This window comes from Pteronotus mesoamericanus, unplaced genomic scaffold, assembly GCF_021234165.1.
Source record: "Pteronotus mesoamericanus isolate MK-2021 breed Mesoamerican mustached bat unplaced genomic scaffold, CSHL_Meso_final contig_50, whole genome shotgun sequence".
NCBI classification, from domain to species: Eukaryota; Metazoa; Chordata; class Mammalia; order Chiroptera; family Mormoopidae; genus Pteronotus; species Pteronotus mesoamericanus.
The window spans coordinates 21,301,025-21,324,510 of record NW_026555186.1 but is presented as its reverse complement, the minus strand read 5'-3'; the positions used below and the strand labels follow the sequence as shown (position 1 = coordinate 21,324,510).

General features: G+C 33.9%; 1 protein-coding gene across 1 annotated transcript in view; it reads left to right on the top strand.

Annotated features, from left to right (window-relative positions):
* Nucleotides 1–23,486, top strand: part of ADAMTS6 (ADAM metallopeptidase with thrombospondin type 1 motif 6) — a 226,177-nt gene that overhangs the window by 153,139 nt on the left and 49,552 nt on the right. Inside the window, exons 14-17 of the mRNA XM_054578414.1 lie at nt 6,576–6,678; nt 12,526–12,659; nt 14,161–14,284; nt 14,818–14,898. Coding sequence (XP_054434389.1) covers nt 6,576–6,678; nt 12,526–12,659; nt 14,161–14,284; nt 14,818–14,898 — 442 coding nt within the window. The remainder of the gene's footprint in view (nt 1–6,575; nt 6,679–12,525; nt 12,660–14,160; nt 14,285–14,817; nt 14,899–23,486) is intronic.

The window sequence follows — 23,486 nt, the reverse complement described above, 5'->3', positions numbered from 1 at the left end:
AGAGATGTTTAAAAAATTACAAAGTAAAAGCTTATTTGTTAACATACAGGCTTAGAAGAAAAGGTTATGCTATGGATAGATGGCATTTTAATGAAATTCAGAGTCTACAAGGTACCTTAGAAATAACTTTAATTTTGAAAACTTGCATAGGAGATTATTGCCTCAAATATATCAGCTAGGTTCAAGTTTGTCTGGACAATGTCGGTTGACCAGGATTTTGTCTCTCTTTAAAAGTAAATGTACAGTGAAACTACAAAAAATCAGAAGCTATGTGAGGGAGAAAAGATAAGAAGGTTGGCTCAAAACTGGGGTTGCAATGATTCACTATTTGTATCGAACACAAAATTTAACCTTGGGAATGCCCTTATGAATTACTTTAATGAGATAATCAATCAGGCAGTACCTAACTAGGAAGTCAGGAATTTTGTTGGTAACTTGTAAGAGGGGATGTAGAAGCAAGGCCTTTTTTTAACCCATGTAGCATTTTTTTGTGTAGTTTAGAGAAAGATGCCTTTCTGCATGAACAAACAGAACTATGTCCCTTCTTCACAGTCCACTGTCAAGTGCCCGACTTGCTCAGCAGAGCAAGGGTTGGAATCCAAACTCCACTTACGCTTTCCCAACTAATGAGGGATCACTGGCTAAGACTATGCTGGCTACTGTGAGAGGAAGAAGAAAATTAAATTTTGGAATGGTCAAATGTTAGTCTAATGTAATAGTGACGAAGTAAAAGTGCATTTGGTGTGAAAGCAAGAAAGGAAAAGAAGCAGAAGGTGGGAAAGACATAAAGGATGTAGAATAACCAAATGCCAACTTTGCTCATTTTGCAGTTTCCTTGAGTTGCAAGGATCTTGTGTTTCTCCCTCGCCCACCTCCCTTAGGAAGAGGAGAGGGAAAGGGGAAAGGAGTTTTCTTTCTCAGCCTGCTTCTCACTCTTTATTACCTATGAGTACAGTACTTTCAGAATTTTCCTCATTTGCAAAACATTTGGGGGTATATTTCTCTTAACATTATGGGCATTTGGGGGTGTGTTTTGCAAATAAAAAGAAAGGTACAGAAGGATTCCTGGACTTGTCAAGGTCGCTGTATTTCTTCAGGACAAACCAGGATTGGAAGCTCAGTATAAAAACGCCACTGGAAAGTTTCTCAGCAGAAGCTGAGGTTTCTTTCTATAGCTACTTTTATGTCCCCAGTGAATTATTCTGTTTTAGACTTACCTGCCATAAAAGCATTAAGTCAAAAGGAGAGGCTTTTAAACTATCAGTAAAACTGGAAGCATAAAATAGTCTATAGAATGTGCTAGCTTAACGCAGATCTCTGAAAACAGGTGGTCATAAAAAATGATAATATTAATTTTTTTTTATTTCTTTGAAAATACTAAGATTAAAAGATGCTGAGACCTGCAGCTTTGCTCTCTCGATTTATGTGGGGCCCTGCTGGTCGCTTTTGAAAAGGAGAGGATGGTTGATTAGTGTTAACACTAGGAGGCTGAAAACCTGTCAGGCTTTACATAAAAAATTTGTTGCTTATGCCCATTGTTCTCTGTTAGGATTTCGGCATAGTGTCAGCATTTATAATCCCTAAATAATTTAAGAAGCATTACTCCTTAAACTCTCCACTCTTCCTAAACAAAACCCAAAGTATATTCTATGTAGTTTTTTTTTCTTAAGAAATTAACTCTTCTTTGATCAGTCTTATCCTTGGAACCAGCATATACAATTCCTACTGACCTTATTTCTAATCAACACAAACTAAGAGCATTCACTGAAGGAAACATTGGAATCAGGAGAACAGATCACTAGCTGATATATTCTAGAACCAGAGACCCAAGGATCAAGTCACCGGGTCTACCACAATTCCCTAAAAACCCTTCCATTCTCCAAGCTATTCTATGAACACACTCTTGCCTCGGGGTCTTTGCATTTACTGTTTCCTGGGACATTCTTTTCACAGATATGTACATAAGTCACACTCTCTTTTTTTTTTTAAACTCTGTTCAAGTGACACCTTACTCAAGAGAATTGCTCTGACCACGCTATTTAAAACAACTGCCCTCCACTTCACTATCCATCTCCTTAATCTGCTTTATTTTTCTTCTTTCTCATCTCCACTACAGTGAGCTCCATGAAAGCAGAGAGAGACTTAATCTATTTTGTTCATTGCTTTATATCCAGAACCTATATCACATATGACACATAGTAAGCAGTTTACATATATACAAGTATTTGCTGAACAAAACAAAGACAGTTAAGGCAAGTTCTTGGTGCCCTTGATGCCTTTCCTAAGGGCACATCATAACCCATCATTAGCCCTTTTTCAGAGGGCTAGATACCAAGGTCTAGGTACCCATTAGTTAGGGGTTAGACTTGCTCAGTGTGGTTCCAGAAGAAAGGAGCAGGACTACTGGGTTTATAGGAAGACAGGTTTTGACTGACAGTAGGAAGAATTGGATAATTGCAGCTGTCTGAAAAGTATCTGAGCTCTCTGTAGATGTTTATCAAGATTTATGACCACTTTGGGGATAACTGTAGAGGACATTTAAGCATAGTGTGCAAATTAGATTATATTACTTATAACATCAGTTCTCAAAAGTGTATGATTTGGTATTGACTCAAAAGTTAATTGTGTTTGGTTCTTCTACAAAGTGCTGCAGGACAGATGTATCTGCTGTATTAGCACCTAAGTCAGGGGTTGGCAAATTCTACCTTCTGGGCCAAATTTGGCCCATTACCTCTTTTTGTAAATCAAACTATTGGAACACAGCTTTGGCCATTTACATATTGTCTATGGCATCTTTCACATTTATAATGGCACAGTTGGATAGTCACAATGGATACTGCATGGAACGCAAAACCTAAAATATTTACTATGTTACCCTTTACAGAGAAAAGTTTGCCAAGCTCTATACCCTTAACCAATAACCTGTGAAAAATAACACATGAAAATATATCTGTATTCAGCCTACCAATTTTTTTCTTCTCTTTCTCCTCCTCCTCCTTCTTCTTCATTATTGATTGTTATATCATAAAAGATCCAACCATAGTATTATAAATCACTCTAAATATTTAAATAGAGGAAATTTAATGCAAGGAATTGGTTACATGGTGATGGAAGAGGTTTCCAAGCCCATAGATCAGGGTCAGCAGGAAGATGCCACCACTCCTACCACAGAGACCCGGGAGGGAGTTTTTGTATCAGAGTTCAGAGGTTGGACTCACACAGCTGAAGCTGGAAGCATAGGAGGGGGTGGATGTGTGGAGCCTCTGTTGTCTGAAGTTGGAGCCACAAAAAAGTTTCTGCTTCTGTCTAAAATACTTTCTGAGGTAGTGAGGAAGTAAGAGAAATGCCCTGGCTTCTCCCACTAGTGCCTTCCATAGCCTAATCCAACCAGAAGTCAGTTGGCAGAGAAGCCTGGGAAATGGAGCTGATGGAGTGCGTTCCCCTGAAAAACAGAGCAGAGCAGAGCAGAGCAGGGGAGGGTAAGGGATGAGCCTAAGGATTCCGGGCCAAGACCAGCACAGCTGCTCACAGTTATGCAGAGCTGCCATGATCCAGGTAGAGGGCTATGCATTTTAAATGAGACTTCACTTAGGAGGTGAATACTAGTGTTATCCCCAGTTTATAGATGAGGCTTGGAAAATGAAGTCTGTTTGTCAAGGGCATGAGTAAAACAAATGATCAAGTTAGAATTCAATCCAGATCTGTCTTACTCCAAAATTCTTACTTTATAAGAATGGACCCTCTCATTCTATAAGTGAGAAAAAGAAAGTAGTTTGGAGAAGTTAACGAACTGGCCGCTGGAAATGACAAATCTAGGTCTATAGCCCAAGTCGTTACTCCTGTTAGGTTTTTGTATATCCTCACAGAGCTAAAACCTCGTACTGTTATTGTAGCACTTAATGCTATACCAAGTGCTACACTTGGTGAGGGAGGCCTCCTTGCACCCTGAAACTATTACTAGACAAACCTTTCTGTACCAAATTTACTTTGTTATAAAATGGGATTATTAATTACAACTACCTCATAAGAGTGTTGACAGATATGAAAGATAATACATCTCGAGACCTCTCAGTGTGCACGGAGTAGGTACTTACCAAATGCTTAGTAAATGCTAAGTCACTGTTGCCATTGTTAATATTTTTATGATTCTGACCCTGGGGGTGGTTATCATAAGAAAAGAGCAGATCAGAAATCTTGTGAAATGTTATCCAAGCGTTTCATTAAACAGTAATATCCTCCTATTGGACCTTTTACTTCTCTTCTACTTAGGAGAGTCATTACAAGATAGTTAATAATAGGAGTTTTGTTTTGAAGGGAAGGATGACCCTCATGATACCTTAGTTTGTTAATGTACGTTTTTATGTACTAATGCTTTTCTGTGAACTGTCACCTCCCCTTACACTCCCATACTGTTTCTTTCATCTAAGAACGGCCTTTCCCCAACTATTCCTGACATATGACCTTCTGCTTCCTGTCCCCAAGGCTTTACTTGGCTTTATTCTTAATAGTTCCCTCCTCCCCAAAGTCCTTTCGCTGAACCAGCTCAATTCCCACAATATCTTATAATGTTACAAACATTAAGTATTTATAGTACCTTTTTATTATAATTATAATACACTCAAGATTTGCTTCCAGAAGAAATATTTCCCTAAGTAATCACATGACACATGGATCATTCGCCTTTATGCATCACCTATAGGTGATGTTTAACATGCCATCCTGTACTTACTGTCTGAAACAGCACTATAGTTTTTTCTATTTGTGTATTGTTTCTTTAACTTGATTGAAGGATATGCTTGGATAAACTTTTAGGTGGTTGGTGCTTTACAAATACTTAAGTTTTAGGTGAAAAATAGTGAGAGTAAAATTATTTGTACTTTTAAAAATTGATAATATTTGCTTTAAAACCAGTCTTAACTGCATGGCAAAGCCACTGGCAACTTCAGTCCTTGAGTAGAATTTCCTGGAAATGGTTAGAAAAGGAAAGCGTTAGCATACCATGAAACAAAAGACACTGGAAGTGTATCTTTCCAGCATGATGCACTATGTACCCTATGGTTCATAGTTATTTTGCATTTAAAAAAAAATACACCAACAATAACAACAGGTAAGATGGCCCTGGCAGGTTAGTTCCGTTGGTTGGACTGTCTCCTGAGACACCAAGTTTGCAGGTTTGCTCCCTGGTCAGGGCACATATAACAATTAACCAGATGTGCAGAAAATATTTTAAAATGCAGGGCTCATAACAGAATGTAGACCTGCTGTCACCATTTTCAGAATCTGAGGCTTTGGACTTGATATAGTAGAAATTTGGAACACAATATATAGGAAGTAACGATGGCCATGCAGATATTTGCACATTGTGGTCTAGTATTTTTGCACATAATTCAAGGGACTGTTTGCAATGTACTCTGCTCAGAAAACTATATGAAGGACGGTAAATGTAGAGATACAAGGGAAGGTGGTAAAAAGTCCTGAAAATGATATACAAGAGTGTCTGTAACATATCATTTATTCACAATTCATAATTTTATCTAATGACTTGCTTCGTTTTTCCATATTTAAAGTGGGTGTTTCTAGGTCAGTGTTTCAAAAGCAGTAGCTTTGTGTTTCAGGTGCAACAGCTGCAGAACTCCGAAGGGTGCGCCAAGTTAGGTCATATTGCTCAGACACTATGAGATGTTATACTTTTAATTCTTTATGAATTTAAATACTGAATTTAGGATGCTCCTGTGGTATTTGGCATCTGTACCCAGGTAGACTGGCAAGATTTTCCTCTCTAAAAAACTCAGGTAGAAAAAGCATTCCAAATTTCTAAAAACAAACAATTCTCTCTTCATCCTCCTAACATCTCTCTCTCCCCTCCACCCAACACATGTGCATGTTTTGAACCAAATTATTATTTTATTTTTTGTGATGTTAAAATTATTATTTTATTTTTTGTGATGTTAAAAACTAATAAATGTAAATTCTAATAAGTCCAAATTCCTTGAATTTGAAGGTGTTTAAACTTGAGGCCTAGCATTTTGCCCAGTCCATCCCATGTCTTAAAATATGGTTTTTGTCAAATCTAGACAGTAAACAGCTATAGTAGCAAGGATCCAAGCCACAATTAATAGTGCTGAATGTCATGTTACAAACCTGCCTCTTGATTCCTTAAAATAAAGAGCTGGGAGTAGCTGTAGCAACTGGACCTCAAATGCTGCTACCAAAAAAAGATTTTGTGTTTTAGTTTCTTCTCCTAGTTTTTACGTGCATTTATAAGGAGATACCTGATGGATTGATTGCAGAGTGGACTATGACATGTATCTGAGTGTAAAGTTATATGGAAACTGTCTAACACTTAACTTTGTTTAAATGACTTCAGTTATTTCTTCTGCAGCTAAGATTACAATTCAGACACTTCAGTCTGAGCACTGGTTGTAAAACAGTAAAGCAAATGCCAGAATTACAGCCAGAGAGTAAGGTAGTAAACTAATGTGATGGATTTCAGGCAATTTTAATTTTAGGGACATTGTCCCTTGGTTTTGGAATTTTTCAACAATCGTACCATTTATGATTTTATTTTATTTTAGCCATGTCCTTTGGGGGCCCGAGATTTTCGAGAGAAACAGTGTGCAGACTTTGACAATATGCCTTTCCGTGGAAAGTATTATAACTGGAAACCCTATACTGGAGGTAATGTATAACCTGGCAGAGCATTCATCATGCTTGGGAGCTTTGCAAACATAAAAGAATATATAAATACACATGGACACACACATACATTCGTACACATACTAGCAAAAATAAGTATTTGTAAATCAAAGCAGGAAAATGCTTTATAGTACTATAAAGTTCCTTGTAATAAAGTTTGTATGTTAGTACTGATGATCAGAAATCATTTTTTTAAAACCTAATTCTATTTAACTGTGTACAAAGGTTTGATATAAAACTAATATTTTTGAGTTCTTGACTTCCTTGAGGTATATGGACATATTATAATCATTTATAATCAGGGAATATTGAGTATTACTACCCTAAAAACAAGGTATAACAATATAAATCAACTCAAAGAGGCCAGGAAAATGTGTGTTCTTTCTTGAAAAAAGGCTAAGGATCTTTTCATAGATTTTTATTATTCTTTTTTAGTGTTGGGAAACATTTTTGCTCTTTAATTTGGGCATGTATCAAACAGCAATTGTTTAGTAAGTGCAAGAACTTTGCTCACGCTCCCAAAATACAAACTAGATTTTGTTAAAATTTCCTGTTGGAAAAACTGAATGTACATTTAAAATTTTTGCTTGTTTTAACATTTTTGGAAAATTTTCAACATAGAACAATATTGAAGTAATTTTACAGTGACAGTATTAACCTACCACTAAGATTCTACCGTTAACATTATAGTATATAGTTTTTTTTTTACGTCTAGTCATCTTTCTATCCCTTCATCAATCTATCCTATTTTTTGAATGCATTTCAAAGTATATTGTAGTCATTAATAATATACCTTCTTGTAAATACTTAAGCATGTATAACATTAACCACAGTTCAATATTTATTGGTTTTTTTCTTTTTGAAATAAGATTATGTACAATGAAATGCACACATCTTAACTATACTTTCCCCGAGTTTGGACAAATGCATACACCTGCAATCTCCTGCTGGAGTGTAGAACATTCCCGTTACCTCCATAGCCCTTCCTGTCAATAACTGCTGCTACTTACTTGTTCTAACAGGCAGCTACTGTTTTGATTTTTTTCTTACCATATATTAGTTTTGCCTATTCTAGAGCCTCATACAAAAGAAATTGTCATATTTACTCTTTTGGGTAGGGCTTCTTTAAACCTAATATTTTTGAAATCCATCCGCATTATTGCACATATAAGGAGTTCTTTTTTTTTTTTTATTGCTAAGCAGAGTTTTATTATATAACCAGTTTGCTTTTTCATTATGCTATTTATGAACACCAGGGGTGTTTCTAGTTTACAGTTGTTATGAACAAGCTGCTGTAAGCGTTTGCATACACATCTTTTTGTGGGCGTATGTTTTCGTTTCTCTTGGGTAAATACTTAGGGGTAGAATTGCTGGGTAATAGGGTAGGTGCGAGTTTAATGCCAGATATTTTTCCAAAGTAGTTGTACCATGTCACACTCCGACAAACAGTGTGTGGGTCCTGTTTGTTCCACAGCCTTGCCAACATTTGGTGTTTTCAGTCTTTTTCGGCAGGGTGTATAATGGTGTCACAATGTAGTTTTAATTTCTGATTATTGATTATGTTGAGCATATTTTCATGTGCTTAATGACCACTTATATATCGTTTTTTGTAAAGTATTCAAATTCTCTGCCTATTTTTTAATTGGTGTTTTATCTTTTATCTTATTCTTGAATGGTAGTCATTTATCAGATAACTTTTTCAAATATTTTCTCATGGTCTGTGGCTCTTTTGTTACTTTTTTCATGGTGTTTTAGATGAATATAGGATTTTAATTTTGATGATTTCTAATTTTTCATTTTTTTCTTTTATGATTGTGTTCTATGTCCAGTCTTAGAAATTTTTCCCTACTTCAACTCAAGATTGTATTTTCTTATGTTTTCTTCTACAAGCCATGTTTTTGATCTTTACACTTAGATATACAATCTAAAAATACAGTTATGGTGTGTATTTTTAGTGTATTCATGGACTCTCTTATTTCATCAGTTTATTTGTCAACCTTATGTTAGCACCACACTGACTTAATTACTGGAACTGCATAGTCTTGGACAGGTCGCATAAGTTTCTCCAACTTTGATCATTTTTTAAAGAATTATTTGGATATTCTAAGTACTTTGCATTTCCATATAAATTATAAAATTTGTCATTTATTTCTACATAAAATAACATGCCGAGCTGAGCTTGTGCTTGTTATCATGTTGAATCTATGCATCAAAAGAGGGAGAACTGATAAATTCAAACATTGAATTTTCTAATTTATGAACATGTTATATATCTCTATGTATTTGTGTTTAATTTTTCTCAGCTATGTTTTGTAGTTTTAGGTGTAAGGTCTTGCACCTCTTTTGTTAAATCTATTTCTGAGTAATTTGTGTGTTTTGACACTATCACAAATAAAAGTTTTAATGTTTTCATTTTTAAATGTTAACTCTAGTATATAAAAATAAAATTGATTTTTATATATTAATTTTATATTGTTACCTTAGGATTTTCTTGCTAAATAGTCATGTTATTTGAAAATAGAGACTATTTCAATCTTTATGCCTTTTATTTCATTTTCTTGCCTTAATGCAGTGGGTTGGCCCTTCAATATAATTTGTGCCGGTGTTAATTATATGTGATTTACTTCTTTATTAATATGATGAATTACTTGACAGATTTTATAATTTCAAATCAACTTTACTCCCAGAATAAACCCCATGTGAGGATGACTTATTGTTATCCGTATAAAAATGTTATTGGATTTAACTGCTAATATTTTATTAAGGATGTTTTCAGCTATGTTCATAAGGAAAACTAATTTCTAAATTTTGTTTTAGTCATGTCTTTGACAAGTTTTGGCATCAGAGTTACTCTGGCTTCTCAAAATGGAATTCTTATTTATTTTGAAAGAGTTTGTAACATTGGTATTATTTCTTCCTTAAAATAGGTATCACTAGGAAAATCACATAGGCTTGGTATTTTCTTTGTTAAAAAATTATTATAAATTCAGCTTCTTTAACAGATAAAAGAGCTGATTCAGCTTTTTAAATTCTTATGTAACTTTTCAAATGTGTGTCCTTGATAAATTTGTTGCTTCCATGTTGTCCTACTCATCAACAGAAAATGGACCATACCATTCTCTTTCTGTAGTCATGTATGCTCTTTCATTCCTGATATTTATAACATATATTTTCTCTCTTTTTCTTGATCAGTTGTACTTGAGGTTTATCAGTTTTATTAATCTTTTCAGAGAATCAGCTTTTGGTTCTAGTACTTTTTTCTATTACTGCCTTTCTTTTCTCTTTCATTAATTTTTTTCTCTTATATTTATTCTCTTTTTTATTATGGGTTTACTTTGCTCTTTTATATTCCCTAAATTTGATGTGTTCTTATTTCTTTCAGTTCAAAATATTTTTTTACTTCCTGATTTCTTCTTTGGCCCATGGATTATTTAGAACTATTATTTTTATTTCCAAATATTTGATATATTCTGGAGTTTTTATTATTGATTTATAATTTTATTATGGTTAGAGAATACTCTGTATGATTTAAATTTTAAAATTAATTGAAATTTGTTTTATAATACAGCTTATTATCCATGTTGGTGAATGTTCTATGTATATTTATAAAAGATGTGTTTTCTGCAATTGTTGGATATAGTGTTCTATAGATATCCATAAGATCGGGTAGGCTGATAGTGTTACTCAAATCTTTTATTTTCTTTCTGATTTTTTCTGCTCTAGTTCTATCAATTACTGAGAGAATTGTGTTAAAATCTTGAACTATTATATTTCTTTATTTTTTTAAATAAGTTTTTGTTTTTTGTATTTTGAATCACTTTTATTAGGTGCATATACATTTAGAATTGTTTTGTCCTATTGTAAGAGGAGAAGAATTAAGTGTCTGAAATAATTCATAGATTTAATAATAAACATCTAGACAATTGTGTGTGGAATGAATTAACCCTAAATTCATAATAAGCTTTAACTGAAGGTAATTGGTAATGTGACCTTCCATTTAGAGAATCATCTTAAATCCCTTCTTGAAATAATAGCAATACCTCTTCTAAAAACTCATTGTAGCAGAGGAAGCCAAATATATCTTCAACCGTGAAAAAAGAGGAAATGTATTCCTATTATTATAATGTAGTATAGTGGCATAAGGAATACAACCATAGCAATTGCATGTCTTACCTATCAAATACTACCTTACATAATTAATATAGTATTAAAATAGGCTAAGTAAAAGATGAGTGTTCTCTTTTTAAAGAGAACTGTTATATAAAAAGCTACATTAAATTTCAAAGCATTAATATAAAAAATTGGAAAAGAACTATACTGAGTAATAATGAAAAAAACCCTATAATCATGAAAATTTAGAGGAATTTTATTCATGAGAGTCTTACAAAAGTAGATATAAATATCTTGATTGTCACTTCAGAAAGAAATTATTTTATTTATTACTCATTATTTCTGTGCACAGGACAGCAAAATGTGTCATTAACCTAAGCTTGATAATAACATTATAAGTCATAGCCTACAGACAAAGAAAATGGAAGAAAACATGAACTTAAGCCACTGGTTGTAAACTGGCAGTTCAGGAACAGATTTTACTTACCATATATGTTTTAACCTCCACAATATTTTTGAAAGCTTCGAATGCGTTGCCAAGAACTGTTTATATTTTAAAAATCTAGATTTTCATCTTCTCTTGAAAAAAACAAGATGTCTGACAATATTGGGCCATCTTCTTGTTGACAGCAATCAGCCATAGCAGTGATGTCCTCTAACGAACTGTTCTGTCTCTAACTTGTCTTCACCACCTGGCTGGCCTCTCTCTTTTGCTTCACCCTGCAGCAACCTGGTTTCTACCCTCTCCAAGACCTAGGCTTGTCATTTCATCTTTCTGCCTTATTTCCTTTTTTAGAAGTAGTCTGCTTTATTTCAAAGAGAAATTGAAATGAAGATTCAACAGAAAGTATTTTTAAGTCATATTTTAAGCCAATAGTCACATATTTATAAATCACCTTTTCATACAATGTTTTAAATAAAATATATTTGTGTTTATTGCTACTTTTCCAGTATACAATGAGGTTATGATATGTATTCTGCTTGTTATTTAAAATTGCTATTATTTGTGCCTATTTTTTACATTAACCATAAAAAATACAAATGTCAATGACAAAGCAAAAATGCTTAAGTTACTATATGCACTTATTCACAAAATAAAATTAGATATTATCTTAATGATTCAATTTTAGTACTATAATTAATTTTATCTTTGCTTTGTTAATCTAATAACAATTTATCTCCACTCTGAAGCCATGTTCATGGAATATGATATGTTTAAAATAGGTAAAATAGTTTTATTTTACTCTTTGTAAAATAAACTACCATATTCCTGCTAAAGTAGCAGAGTTTTTATATCAGTTTCAGTTGCAAGTTACGTATGTTGCAGAAATTCCTATTTGTCATATGAGGCTACTGTCTCAAGCCTCCTTAAAGTTTATTTCCTTAGTTCATTTTTAAAAGTAGTTTTTATTTCATTTATTTTTTTTCCAACATTCAGGTACCTCCACTGTGATCCCTTTTGACCCAAAATATATTGTAGATATATATTAGAAACACCTAAAATTTGTAAACTTTAGAACAACTTAGCAGGACCTTCATTAAGTTGCACAAGCAATGAAAATAAACATGATATTTTAGTAAAGGAGGAAAGAAACCTATACGCCTAGGGAAATAGTCGGAATGATGCTATGTGAATTGTACATTTGCCGTGGATAGTATTGAATCACTGTTTCTCAGGAGAACCACTCCACTTATTTCTTTTTCACTGTATTTGTCCAGGTGGAGTAAAACCTTGTGCATTGAACTGCTTGGCTGAAGGTTACAATTTCTACACTGAACGCGCCCCCGCAGTGATTGATGGGACTCAGTGCAATGCGGACTCACTGGACATCTGTATCAACGGAGAATGCAAGGTTGCTTGGATTATGAATTTCACTTCTTTTTGCCGAGTTTTTGAGAGTTTTCTTCTTTTCCTCAGCTCGTAGCGCTCATAGTACTGTGCTCAGTTTTAATAAAGAAAACTTTATATTAAAGAAATGCAGTTTTTAATAAGGATAACAATATATATAGTTAAAGGTAGAATGACCCATTGATATTCCAGTGCCATGCAAATGTAATTTATTCTGGTGTTCTGCTTATGTTTAGTAGGATTGCTATACCTATCACAATATTCAGATTTTGTTCTGTTTACAAACAAGATGATAGGAAAAGAGGGAATGAGGATTCAGCTCTTATTTGGCTACCATATGTTCTCATTGGAAGATTATATGATATATTTCATAGCATGATTTTTCCACAAAGTATAGCATACTTTGTTCCCTTTTAAAGCATTTACAATGGTTTTCATTGTAGAGTTAGTCTTTACCCTATTAAAGAATTTACTCTAGAGAATTAGCCAGACTTGTTGGGAATTGTAAGAGCAAACTCATGCTATTTTCCTAGACCTGTGTATGAATCTTATCATGAAAAGAAAAGTCACAAAAATCACTGGTCTCAATTCTTTTCTTCTTTTTCTTTTACTTTAAAGAGAATTGCAAGGCTAAGTCCCAGAAGCTGAGAAAGAAAAGATTAAAACACTATTTTACACTGTCTCATAATTTCTTCCAGAAGCTGCTGCTGTCCTTCTGGCTACCAGCCTCCCAATGTATCTGATAGTCCATGTGTGGCGGGGAGGGTGTGAGTGTCTGTGTTTACTTGAAGAAAAAGCTATTTTTGTGACAATATTTAAATTCTTTTTAGATAACAAAGACCCAAGTACAGGTTTTATTCAGAGATTACATGCCTGGTATCAATGGCTAAATGTCAAATATACAAATTTAATTACCCAAATATGTAGCAAAAATATATAAGAACCCACATTTCTTTGATTAAATGAAAAATTGAAAGGTAGACTTTATGGCAATTTTATTCAGCTAGTGGAAATAGGTATTCGTTTTTAAAGATTTACCCAGTAATGAATTTCACAGCTGATCCTTGACACTAACAATTGGATTTCCAAAAGAGCCAGTGGCTTGGAAAGGGCAAGCCACTGTGCCTCGGCAAGGCTCTTGCTGTCGTGACCCTACATTGGACTAAAAGCCGTTTTCCTTAGTTCTTGCATTTCTTGATATAGGGTATATGTAAGAGCCCATTGATAACAAATTATAATATTTTGAGAATCGAAGCATGGAATCTGTAAATGAAAACGAATTCTAAGTCAGAAATATAGACATACATTCCTGGGGAATCAGAATTTTTTTAATTTAAAATTATGTGCTGAGAAACGTTAGCTAGAACTGACTAGAGAGTGCAGGTAAAAGTAGAAAGAGGGAAATATTTTCTTTACTGGAAAAACATGTAAATAAATATGCTAAATTTATTTGGTTAGTAAGAATTCCTCTCTTTGACACACTGAATATTTTTCTCTGTTTTCAGCATGTAGGTTGTGATAATATTTTGGGATCTGATGCGAGGGAAGATAGATGTCGAGTCTGCGGAGGGGATGGAAGCACATGCGATGCCATTGAAGGGTTCTTCAATGAGTCGTTGCCCAGGGGAGGTGAGTGTTTAAAAAGAACTCTTCCTCACACCTCGGGTGTACTTGGAGTAGCCAAAACATTGGATAACCTCCCCGCCTCATTTTAAAATTTCTTCATGTTGGCAGAGATTGCTTTTTCCCCAAATTACTGGCAGTCCTTTAAAGTATGAAATGTGGCTTCATGTAAGATATTTTAAGTAAATACTCTCTCCTTTCTACTTGACTTCATTTGGCCATGTTTCTTAAAGATGGGGATTCCTGCACAGCATTGATATGAGGGCCATGGTTGAGGGGGAAAAAAATGAACCAGTATTATATGTTGAGGCTTTGAAGCTATAATGAGGTAATTTTAGAGAAAAAATAAAAATACTCTAAGGGCATTCATTAACTCCCAGGGAATTTGCCCACATATTTCATAATTTGTAAAGTGAAAAATCAAAGAAGTATGGAAGAATAGGGAAACTTACTACTGAATGGTTACTAAACTTACTAAACACTCATTAGCTGACTGAGGCTGCAGAATCTGCTTAGACTGGTTATCTTTTGAGTTCCAGGCTACCTAGAAGTTGTGCAGGTACCCAGAGGCTCTGTCCACATTGAAGTCAGAGAAGTTGCCATGTCAAAGAACTATATTGGTGAGTAGCTTGTTTTGCTACAGTTTAAAAATTAACAAGGAAAGACAAGCACAGTACCATGAAGGAAAAGACATACTGCTTTGAGGTACAATACTTTTGTGCTAAATTGAAGTTCCAAGTTTTATAGGACCATATACAAGAACTAAACACAAAAATTAGTAGTTTATAGCTTACCCTTTACTGGAATGGTTATTTGATTTTTTAAAATCAATGTAATTGGGGTATAATTTATATGTAATAAATATATCCATTATAAGTATACAATTCAAAGGGTACTGGCAATTTTTATATATATATAACATATACCAAAGTATAGACCATTTTTTACTCTCAAACATTCCCTTATTTGCCTTTGCATTCAGATCTCCCCCACATTTAACCTCGGGCAACATTGATTATTTGTCTGGAATTTCACATAAATGGGATAATACAGTATATACTCCTAGGTCTGGCTTTTTTTCCATCAGCATAATTTTTTGAGATTTATCTGTATTGTTGAGTATATCTGACGTTCACTCATTTTTATTGTCAAAAAAAATCCCAATGTGTGGATATATCATAACTTTTTCTGAACTCTCCCCCTTTTTTTTGATATGTCATAATATTTTAATCCATTAACTTGTCATAGATATTTGGGCCATTTTGAATAAAGCTTCTTTGAACATTTATAGATAAGCTTTGTGTGGACATATATTTTTATTTCTCCAAGATAAAAGCCTAGGAGTGAAATGGCTAGGTTATATGAGAAGTACATGTTTAACTTTATAAGAAACTACTAAACTGTTTTCCAAAGTGGTAGTATTATTTATATTCCCACCAGTAATGCAGAAGAGTTCCAAATGCTCCACATCCTTTTCAAAATTGTCAGTCTTTTTATTTTTACCTATACAGATACCTTTTTGTGTGTAGCGTGAAGTTATCTAAACAAATTATTTTGCCTACTTAAAAAATTTTTTAAATTTAATTTTGAGTCATTTTTGTATTCCATATAAGTCTTTGTTCTATTTGAATACTTTCTCCCAGCCACTGGATTGTTTATTTTCTGTTCTTAACGGTTTCTGTTACTTTTCATGAAATCTGACCTGTTAAGTTTTTTATGGTTTGTGCTTTCATGTGCTACCTTAGAAATTTTGCCTACTCCGAGGTTGCAAATACTGTCTTCAATGTTTCCTTTAAAAGTTAGAGTTTTAACTTTTACATCACATTTAGGTATATGGTCCATTTTGAGTTTTTATATAAGGTTTAAAGTAAGGAATGAGGTTCAGCTTTTTTCATATGGATATTCAAGTACTATAACACCATTTGTTGAAAAGACTATTATTTCTTCCATTGCATTACCTTCATACTTTTGATAGAGATCAATTCAACATGAAGGTATGGATCTATTGCTGTTCCCTCCCACTGATATACCGCTCTTATTAAACCAAAACCATATTGCACTGATTAAGAGAGCTTTCAAGTAGGTCTTGAAAATAGGAACTGTTTGATCCTCAAATTTGTTCTTTTTTTCTCAAAATTATTTTTGCTTTTATAGCTCTTTTCCATTTTTTTAAAAATGTATTTTATTGATTATGCTATTACAGTTGTCCTAATTTTTCCCCTTTTACTTCCCTCCACCCATTACCCCAATTCTCTCAAGCAATCCCAGCCTTAGTTCATGTCCATGGGTCATGCATTTAAGTTCTTTGGCTACTTCATTTCCTATGCTGTTCTTAACATCCCCCTATTTTGTACCCACCAATTTGTGCTTCTTAATCTCTGTACCTTTTCCCCCATTCCGTCCCTTCCCCCTCCTAACTGATAATCTTCCAAATGTTCTCCATATCTATAATCCTGTTCCTATTTTGCTTGTTTGCATAGTTTGTTACTTAGGTTCAGTTGTTGATAGTTGTGAATTTGTTGCCATTTTAATGTTCATAGTTTTGATCTTTTTCTTATATAATTCTTTTTAGCATTTCATATAATGATGGCTTTGTAATGATGAACTCCTTTAGTTTTACCTTGTCTGGGAAGCACTTTATCTGCTCTTCCATTCTAAATGATAGCTTTGCTGGATAGAGTAATCTAGATTGTAGGTCCTTGCTGTTCATCACTTTGAACAGTTCTTGCCAGTCCCTTCTTGCCTGCAAAGTTTCTTTTGAGACATCAGCTGACAGTCTTATGGGAACTCTTTTGGAGGTAATAATCTGCTTTTCTCTTGCTGGTCTTATCTTTAACCTTTGGCATTTTAATTATGATGTGTCTTGGTATGGTCCTGTTTGGATCCATCTTGTTTGTGATTATCTGTGCTTCCTGGACTTGTATGTCTATTTCCTTCAAATTAGGGAAGTTTTCTTTCATTATTTTTTCAAGTAAGTTTTCGATTTCTTGCTCTTCCTCATCTCCTGGCATCCTTATGATTCAAATGTAGTTACATTTAGAGATATCCCAGAGGCTCCTTAGCCTATCCTCGTTATTTTTAATTCTTTTTTCATCTTGCTGTTGATCGAATGCTTTTTTTCTTCCCTGTCTTCCAAATGATTCATTTGATTCTTGGCTTCATCTCCTCCACTGTTGGTTCCCTGTATATTTTTCTTTATTTCACTTAAGGTAGACTTCATTTCTGCCTGGGTCTTTTTTATGCTGTTGAAGTACTCAATCACTTCCTGGAGCATCCTGATAACCAGTGTTTTGAACTCTGCATCTGATAGGTTGCTGAACTTCATTTTGTTTAGTTCTTTTTCTGGAGTTTTGTTCTCTTCTTTCATTTGAGCCACATATCTTTGTCTCCTCATTTTGGCAGGCTCCCTGTATTTGTTTCTGTGTATAGGGAGAGCTGCTTTGAATCCCCGTTTTAGTAGTGTGGCCCATTGTAGAGAAGCACACCAGTCTGGGTGACTGTGGCTTCTTTAAATCCTTGGTTGTTGGACTTCCATACAGCTCGATTTTCTGACAATTCTGGGTTATATTTGTTTTGTAATCTAATTGTACGGGGAGGCCAGGCATGTTTACCTATGCCTCCATCTTGACCAGAAGTCAAAAACTTTTAAACTGGTGAAGGCTGCCCATGCAGAGGCACAGCACTCCCATCATCTGCCATCCAGCCAGCCAGCCCTTGTTTCTATGTACATTTTAGAGTCAACTTCTCAATTTCTACAAAAAAATTATATGAAGCTTATAGAGTAATATAAGGAGAATTGACACCTTAAAAATATTATCTTCCAATACATGAAAATATTTACCTTTATATTTAAGTCTTTACATTTGTTCACCAATGTTTATTTTTCAAGGTACAGGATTTGCACATATTTTTTTCTTGATTCTCACTAAATGTTTCATGCTTTTTGATGTTACTGTAAATGGTAATGATATTTCAATTTCATTTTTCATTTGTTTGTTGTTATTAGATAGCAATACAATTGATTTCTTTTGGAGTTGAGTTCATGTTCTGTGACCTGGTTATACCCAATTATTATTTCTAATCACTGTTTTATAGATTTTCTGTTCAATATAGACCATCATGTAATGATTGAACAAAGGCATTTTTACTTCTATACTTTCAGTCTTTATGACTATTTTTTTTCTTGCCTTATAATAGTGGTCAGTACCTTCAGTACAGTGTTAAATAGTAGAGAGGAGTTTGGACACCCTTTTGTTGTTTCTGATCTTAAGGGGAAAATGTTCTTTTCTTATCAATTAATATGATTTACCTAGATTTATGTAGATGCCTTTTATCATGTTGAGTAAGTTCCCTTCTACTTCTAGTTTTCTGAGAGCTTATGAGAGTTTTGAAGTTTTCTGAATCTATTGCATTATTATGTGTTTTTTTACTCCTTTTCCCTGTTAATGTAGTAAATGCATTGATTGATTTTTAAATGCTAAATCAATTGAGCATTCTTGGGATAAAAACCAATTTATTGTAATGTATTAGCATGCAAAACTAATATATTGCTCAAATGATTTACTGATACTTTGTTAGGAGTGTTTGCAACTATCTTCATGGGTAGGTAATATTGGTCTATAGTTCTTTCTTATGTCTTTCTTTGTTGGTTTTGATCAGGATAAACCTATCCTCGTAAAATGAGTTAGGAACTGTTCCTTTCTTCTCTATTTCCTGAAAGTCATGGTAAAAATGATATTTTTCTTAATGTTTAAAACAATTCAACTGTGAAGCCATCTGGGCTAGAGTTTTCTTTGTGGGAAGTTTTGAATGAAAAAAATCAATTTCTGTAATAACTATAAAATTTTAGTATTTATTGGCATAAAGTTGTGCCAATATTCCTTTATTATCCTTTCAATGTCTGTAGCAGTGACTCTTTTTCACTCCTCACATTGGTAATTTGGCCTTATTTCCCCTTAATCAGTTAGTGAGGCCTTTTATTAATTTTATTGCTCTTTTCAAAGAATGAGTTGTTGGTTTAAATTTTTTATTATTTTTTCCATTTTTATTACATTTAGTCACACTCTTTATTTCCTTTTTCTATTTATTTTGTATTTGATATTTTTCTAGCTTCTCAAGATAAGGATTCAGATAAAAGACTTTTAAAATCTTTTTTTTTTCCTGCTCTAAAATAAGTATTTTTGCACTATAAATTTCCCTCTAAGTATTGCTTTAACTTCAACCTACATATTTACCATATCTGGCAAACTTTTTCTATGTATCTGCATGACATATACATACATATATGTATATAATCTCCCAATTTATTCTCTGTATATATTTTTTTCTTTTAAAGTCCTTGACTATATTCATAACAGATGTTTTAAAGTTTTCTATCATTTCTGGGTTTGTTTCTTTTACTTACTTTATTTTATTTTATTTTATTTGGTTTGGGTCATATTTTCTTGCTTATTTCCACTTGTATTAATTTTTCTTTGTGTGCCGTACATTGAAATTTTCTTAATTGAAAGTCTGGATTTTGTTTTCTTCCTTTTAAAGATTGTATTAAGTACAGTAACTTGCAAATGAGCTTGATTCTTTTGAGGCTGTTTTGGAGCTTTGTTTGGGTGAGTCCAGAGTAGCCTTTATGGTAGAATTTGTTAAGCTTAATTAAAAGAATACATGATTTTGGCAGTGGGGGCTGGGCAGGGGAGGTGGTTTCTACTGAATTTCCTAGTGATTGAAATTCTCTGAATTTTCACTCTGGGAATATTTCTGCTAATTGCTCCCTGGTAGTTTTCTGCCTGGCTTCATGGAATTTTATTCTATACATACAGAAAGTACTATTCAGCAACAGATCCCCTCTTTCTACTCTAGTATTTTTTGGCCCTGCAAATTCCAGCTATCTTAGCCTTCCCAATCTCTGATCTCTGTCTTCTGAGTAAGATTGCGATGTTCCACTTGGGTTCTTCCATTCTACACTAATAGAAAGAGCCTTCAGGCAGACAGCTAGGAAGAGTATACAACTCATCTTGTTTCCCTTTCTGAATATATCACAGTTCTGCACTATCCTGGCCAGTGTCTAAGAACAACTGATTCATATATTTTTGTGAGTTTTCTCATGGTTTACAGTTGGAGTGCAAGTACAATACCAGTTATTTCAACAGGGAAAGAAGTGGCAAGTCTATTCATTTGATGTTTGATCTTTGGAGACAGGTTTATACTCTCTGGAGACTCCTAGGAGGCCTGTTTGAGTGAGTTCTAATTCCCTTTGAAATACCATTGCCTTTTCCTTAAATCTTTTAAAAATGACATCTGAATACATCTTTGGATAGAACACCAATATAATCAGGCTCTTTATTTAAGAAGACCCCTTTATTTTTACGTCATAATTTTGGATTCTTTACTGCATCATCAAGACTGAAAAAACAGTAAGATTTGTCACATTAAATTTTTTGCTTTGACAGTTCTCTGTCCATAAAGCCACATCCTCCTCCCTTAGTAAACTATTATCCTGTACTTTTTAAATGCTTAGTGTTTTCTGAACTACATTACGGTATCAGTAAAGGTGTGTTAGGATCCCTTCATTGAGTAGTGGGGAGAATGGAAAGTGAGAGCTCAAACTGAAGGAGACTACAAAACTGCTGGGGAGGGGTGTCTGTTTTTATTTTTGTTTTCACTATGAAATATTATACAGGTTCAGACATCCTTATATAATCTAAGTAATTCTGATATTTTAAATGAGACAGAAAACTGTGAGAATTGAAAATACAAATTTTAAAATAAAGAAAAATTCAAAACTAAATAATCCTTAAAATCAGTTGACATGTTCTTATCTCAAAAGGCAAATTAAATTTGTTTTTGACAAGTGAGTCTTTACAACTTATCTGAAGTCAAGAAAGCACAAGCATATATGCCAGGCAGACTGGAGTGAGGAAATCAAAATAGTCGATACTATTAAGGACAAGTGGTAGAGGTCCAGAGAGTCAGAGACTGCACCATGGCATTTGTAGGCCTTTTTGGACTGCTTGTTTATTTGGCCTGATAAATTAAAATTTTGGGAGAAGCTTCAATAATAACAAAAACATTAAACTGACATGTTTGTCATTATGAAATCATGATAATCATTATCAAAATTATCACTGTTGCCTTGGCTGGTGTGTCTCCATTGGTTGGGCATCATCTTCAAACCGAAATGTTGTGGGTTTTTTTCCTGGTGAGGGCACATGTCTAAGTTGCGGGTTCAGTCCTAGTCAGAGTGCCTATGAAAGGCAACCAATCAATGTTTCTCTCTCACATCGATGTCTCTCTCCCTCTCTTTCTCCCTCTTTTCCCCTCTCTCTGAAAAATCAATAAGTATGTCCTCAGGTGAGGATAAAAATAAATTATCACTGTCTTCTCTACTTATAGTATTTTTTAAAATTTTTATTGCATTTATTGTCGTGGCATTAATTAAGAAAATTAAATTTTATTAGGCTTCAGGTATACAATTCTATAATATATCATCTGTATATTGTATTATACAGATGTGTGTTTATCACCCCAAGTCAAATCTCCTTCCATCACCATTCAGAGCCCCCTTGCCTTCTTCTACCTCCCCCCTCCCCCCTCCCCCTCTGGTAATCACCATACTGTTATCGGTGTCTGTGAGGTTTTTTTTCCTTTGCTTACTCCCTTCACCTTTTCCACCCAGCACCCAACCCCCTCCCCTCTGACAGCTGTCAGTCTGTTCCCTGTATCTATGAGTCTGTTTCTATTTTGTTAGTTTATGTTGTTCATTAAATTCCACATCTAAGGGAAATCATATTGTACTTGTCTTTCTCTGACTGGCTTATTTCACTTGGCATAATGCTCTCCAGGTCCATCCATGCTGACACAAAAGGTAAGGTTTTCTTCATTTTTACTACTGAGTAGTATTCCATTGTGTGTGTGTGTGTGTGTGTGTGTGTGTGTACCACAGATGTTTTTTTTTCTTGTATAGTAGTTCTAATAACCTTTTTCTGTCAATAGTTTTAAATGTTTTTAATACATTTTTTTCCTATAGAGGTTTAAAAATTATTCATACATATTTATTAATCTTTTCCTTTATACTTTCTGTGGGTTTTGTCATGCTTAAAAACACTTTTTGTATCCCAATGTTATGTTTTTTAAGTTCTCTCACATTTTCTCTGAATATTCTATGATTCAACTATATTTACTTTTTAATATTTACCCATCTGGCATTAATTCTTTCTCTCATTTTTTTGTAACTGTGCTTTTATTGAGGTGAAATTCACAAAACATAAAATTCGGCCATTTTCAAGTAAACAATTTAGTGGCATTTGGTACATTCCAAAATATTTTCATCATCCCAAAAAGAACCCCATGTCCTTTAAGCAGTTAATCCGCATTCCCTAGTCCCGGGAAACCGCCAATCTGCTTTCTGTCTCTATGTATTTACCTATCCTGGATACTTCATATAAATGGAAGTTTACAATATGTGACTTTTTCTGTCTAGCCTTTTCCACTTAGCATAATGTTTTTGAGTTTCATTATCATTGAAGTACTTCATTCCTTTTTTTGGCTGAATAACATTTCATTGCATTGTTTATTCCACAATTTGTTTATTTGTTCATCTATTGATGGACATTTGGGTTGTTTCCACCTTTGGTTATTGGGAATAGTGCTGCAATAAACATGTATGTACAAATATTTGTTTGAGTACCTATTTTCTTTTGGATATATACCTAAGAGCGGAATTGTGGTATTTATAAAGAATGAAATATAAATTCAGCTTTTTCGGGTCAGATGGCTAGTCTTTTGCCTTGTTTTCATATCTTCTTATCTTTTTTCTTTTTTTCAGTATATTTTATTGATTATGCTATTGTAGTTGTCCCACTTTTTTTCTTCCCTTCATTCCCCTCCACCCTGCACCCTTCCTCTCACCAGCACCCCCCCCACTTAGTTCATGTCCATGGGTCATACATAGAAGTTCTTTGGCTTCTGCATTTCCTATACTGTTCTTAACATCCCCCTATTCATTTTGTACCTACCATTTATGCTTCTTAATCCCTGTACCTTTTCCCCTTTTCTCCCTCCTCCCCCTCCCAACTGATAACCCTCCATGTGATCTCCATTTCTGTGATTTTGTTCCTGTTCTAGTTGTTTGACTTAGTTTGTTTTAGGTTTTGTTTTTAGGTTCAGCTGTTGCTAGTTGTGAGTTTGTTGTCATTTTACTGTTCATAGTTTT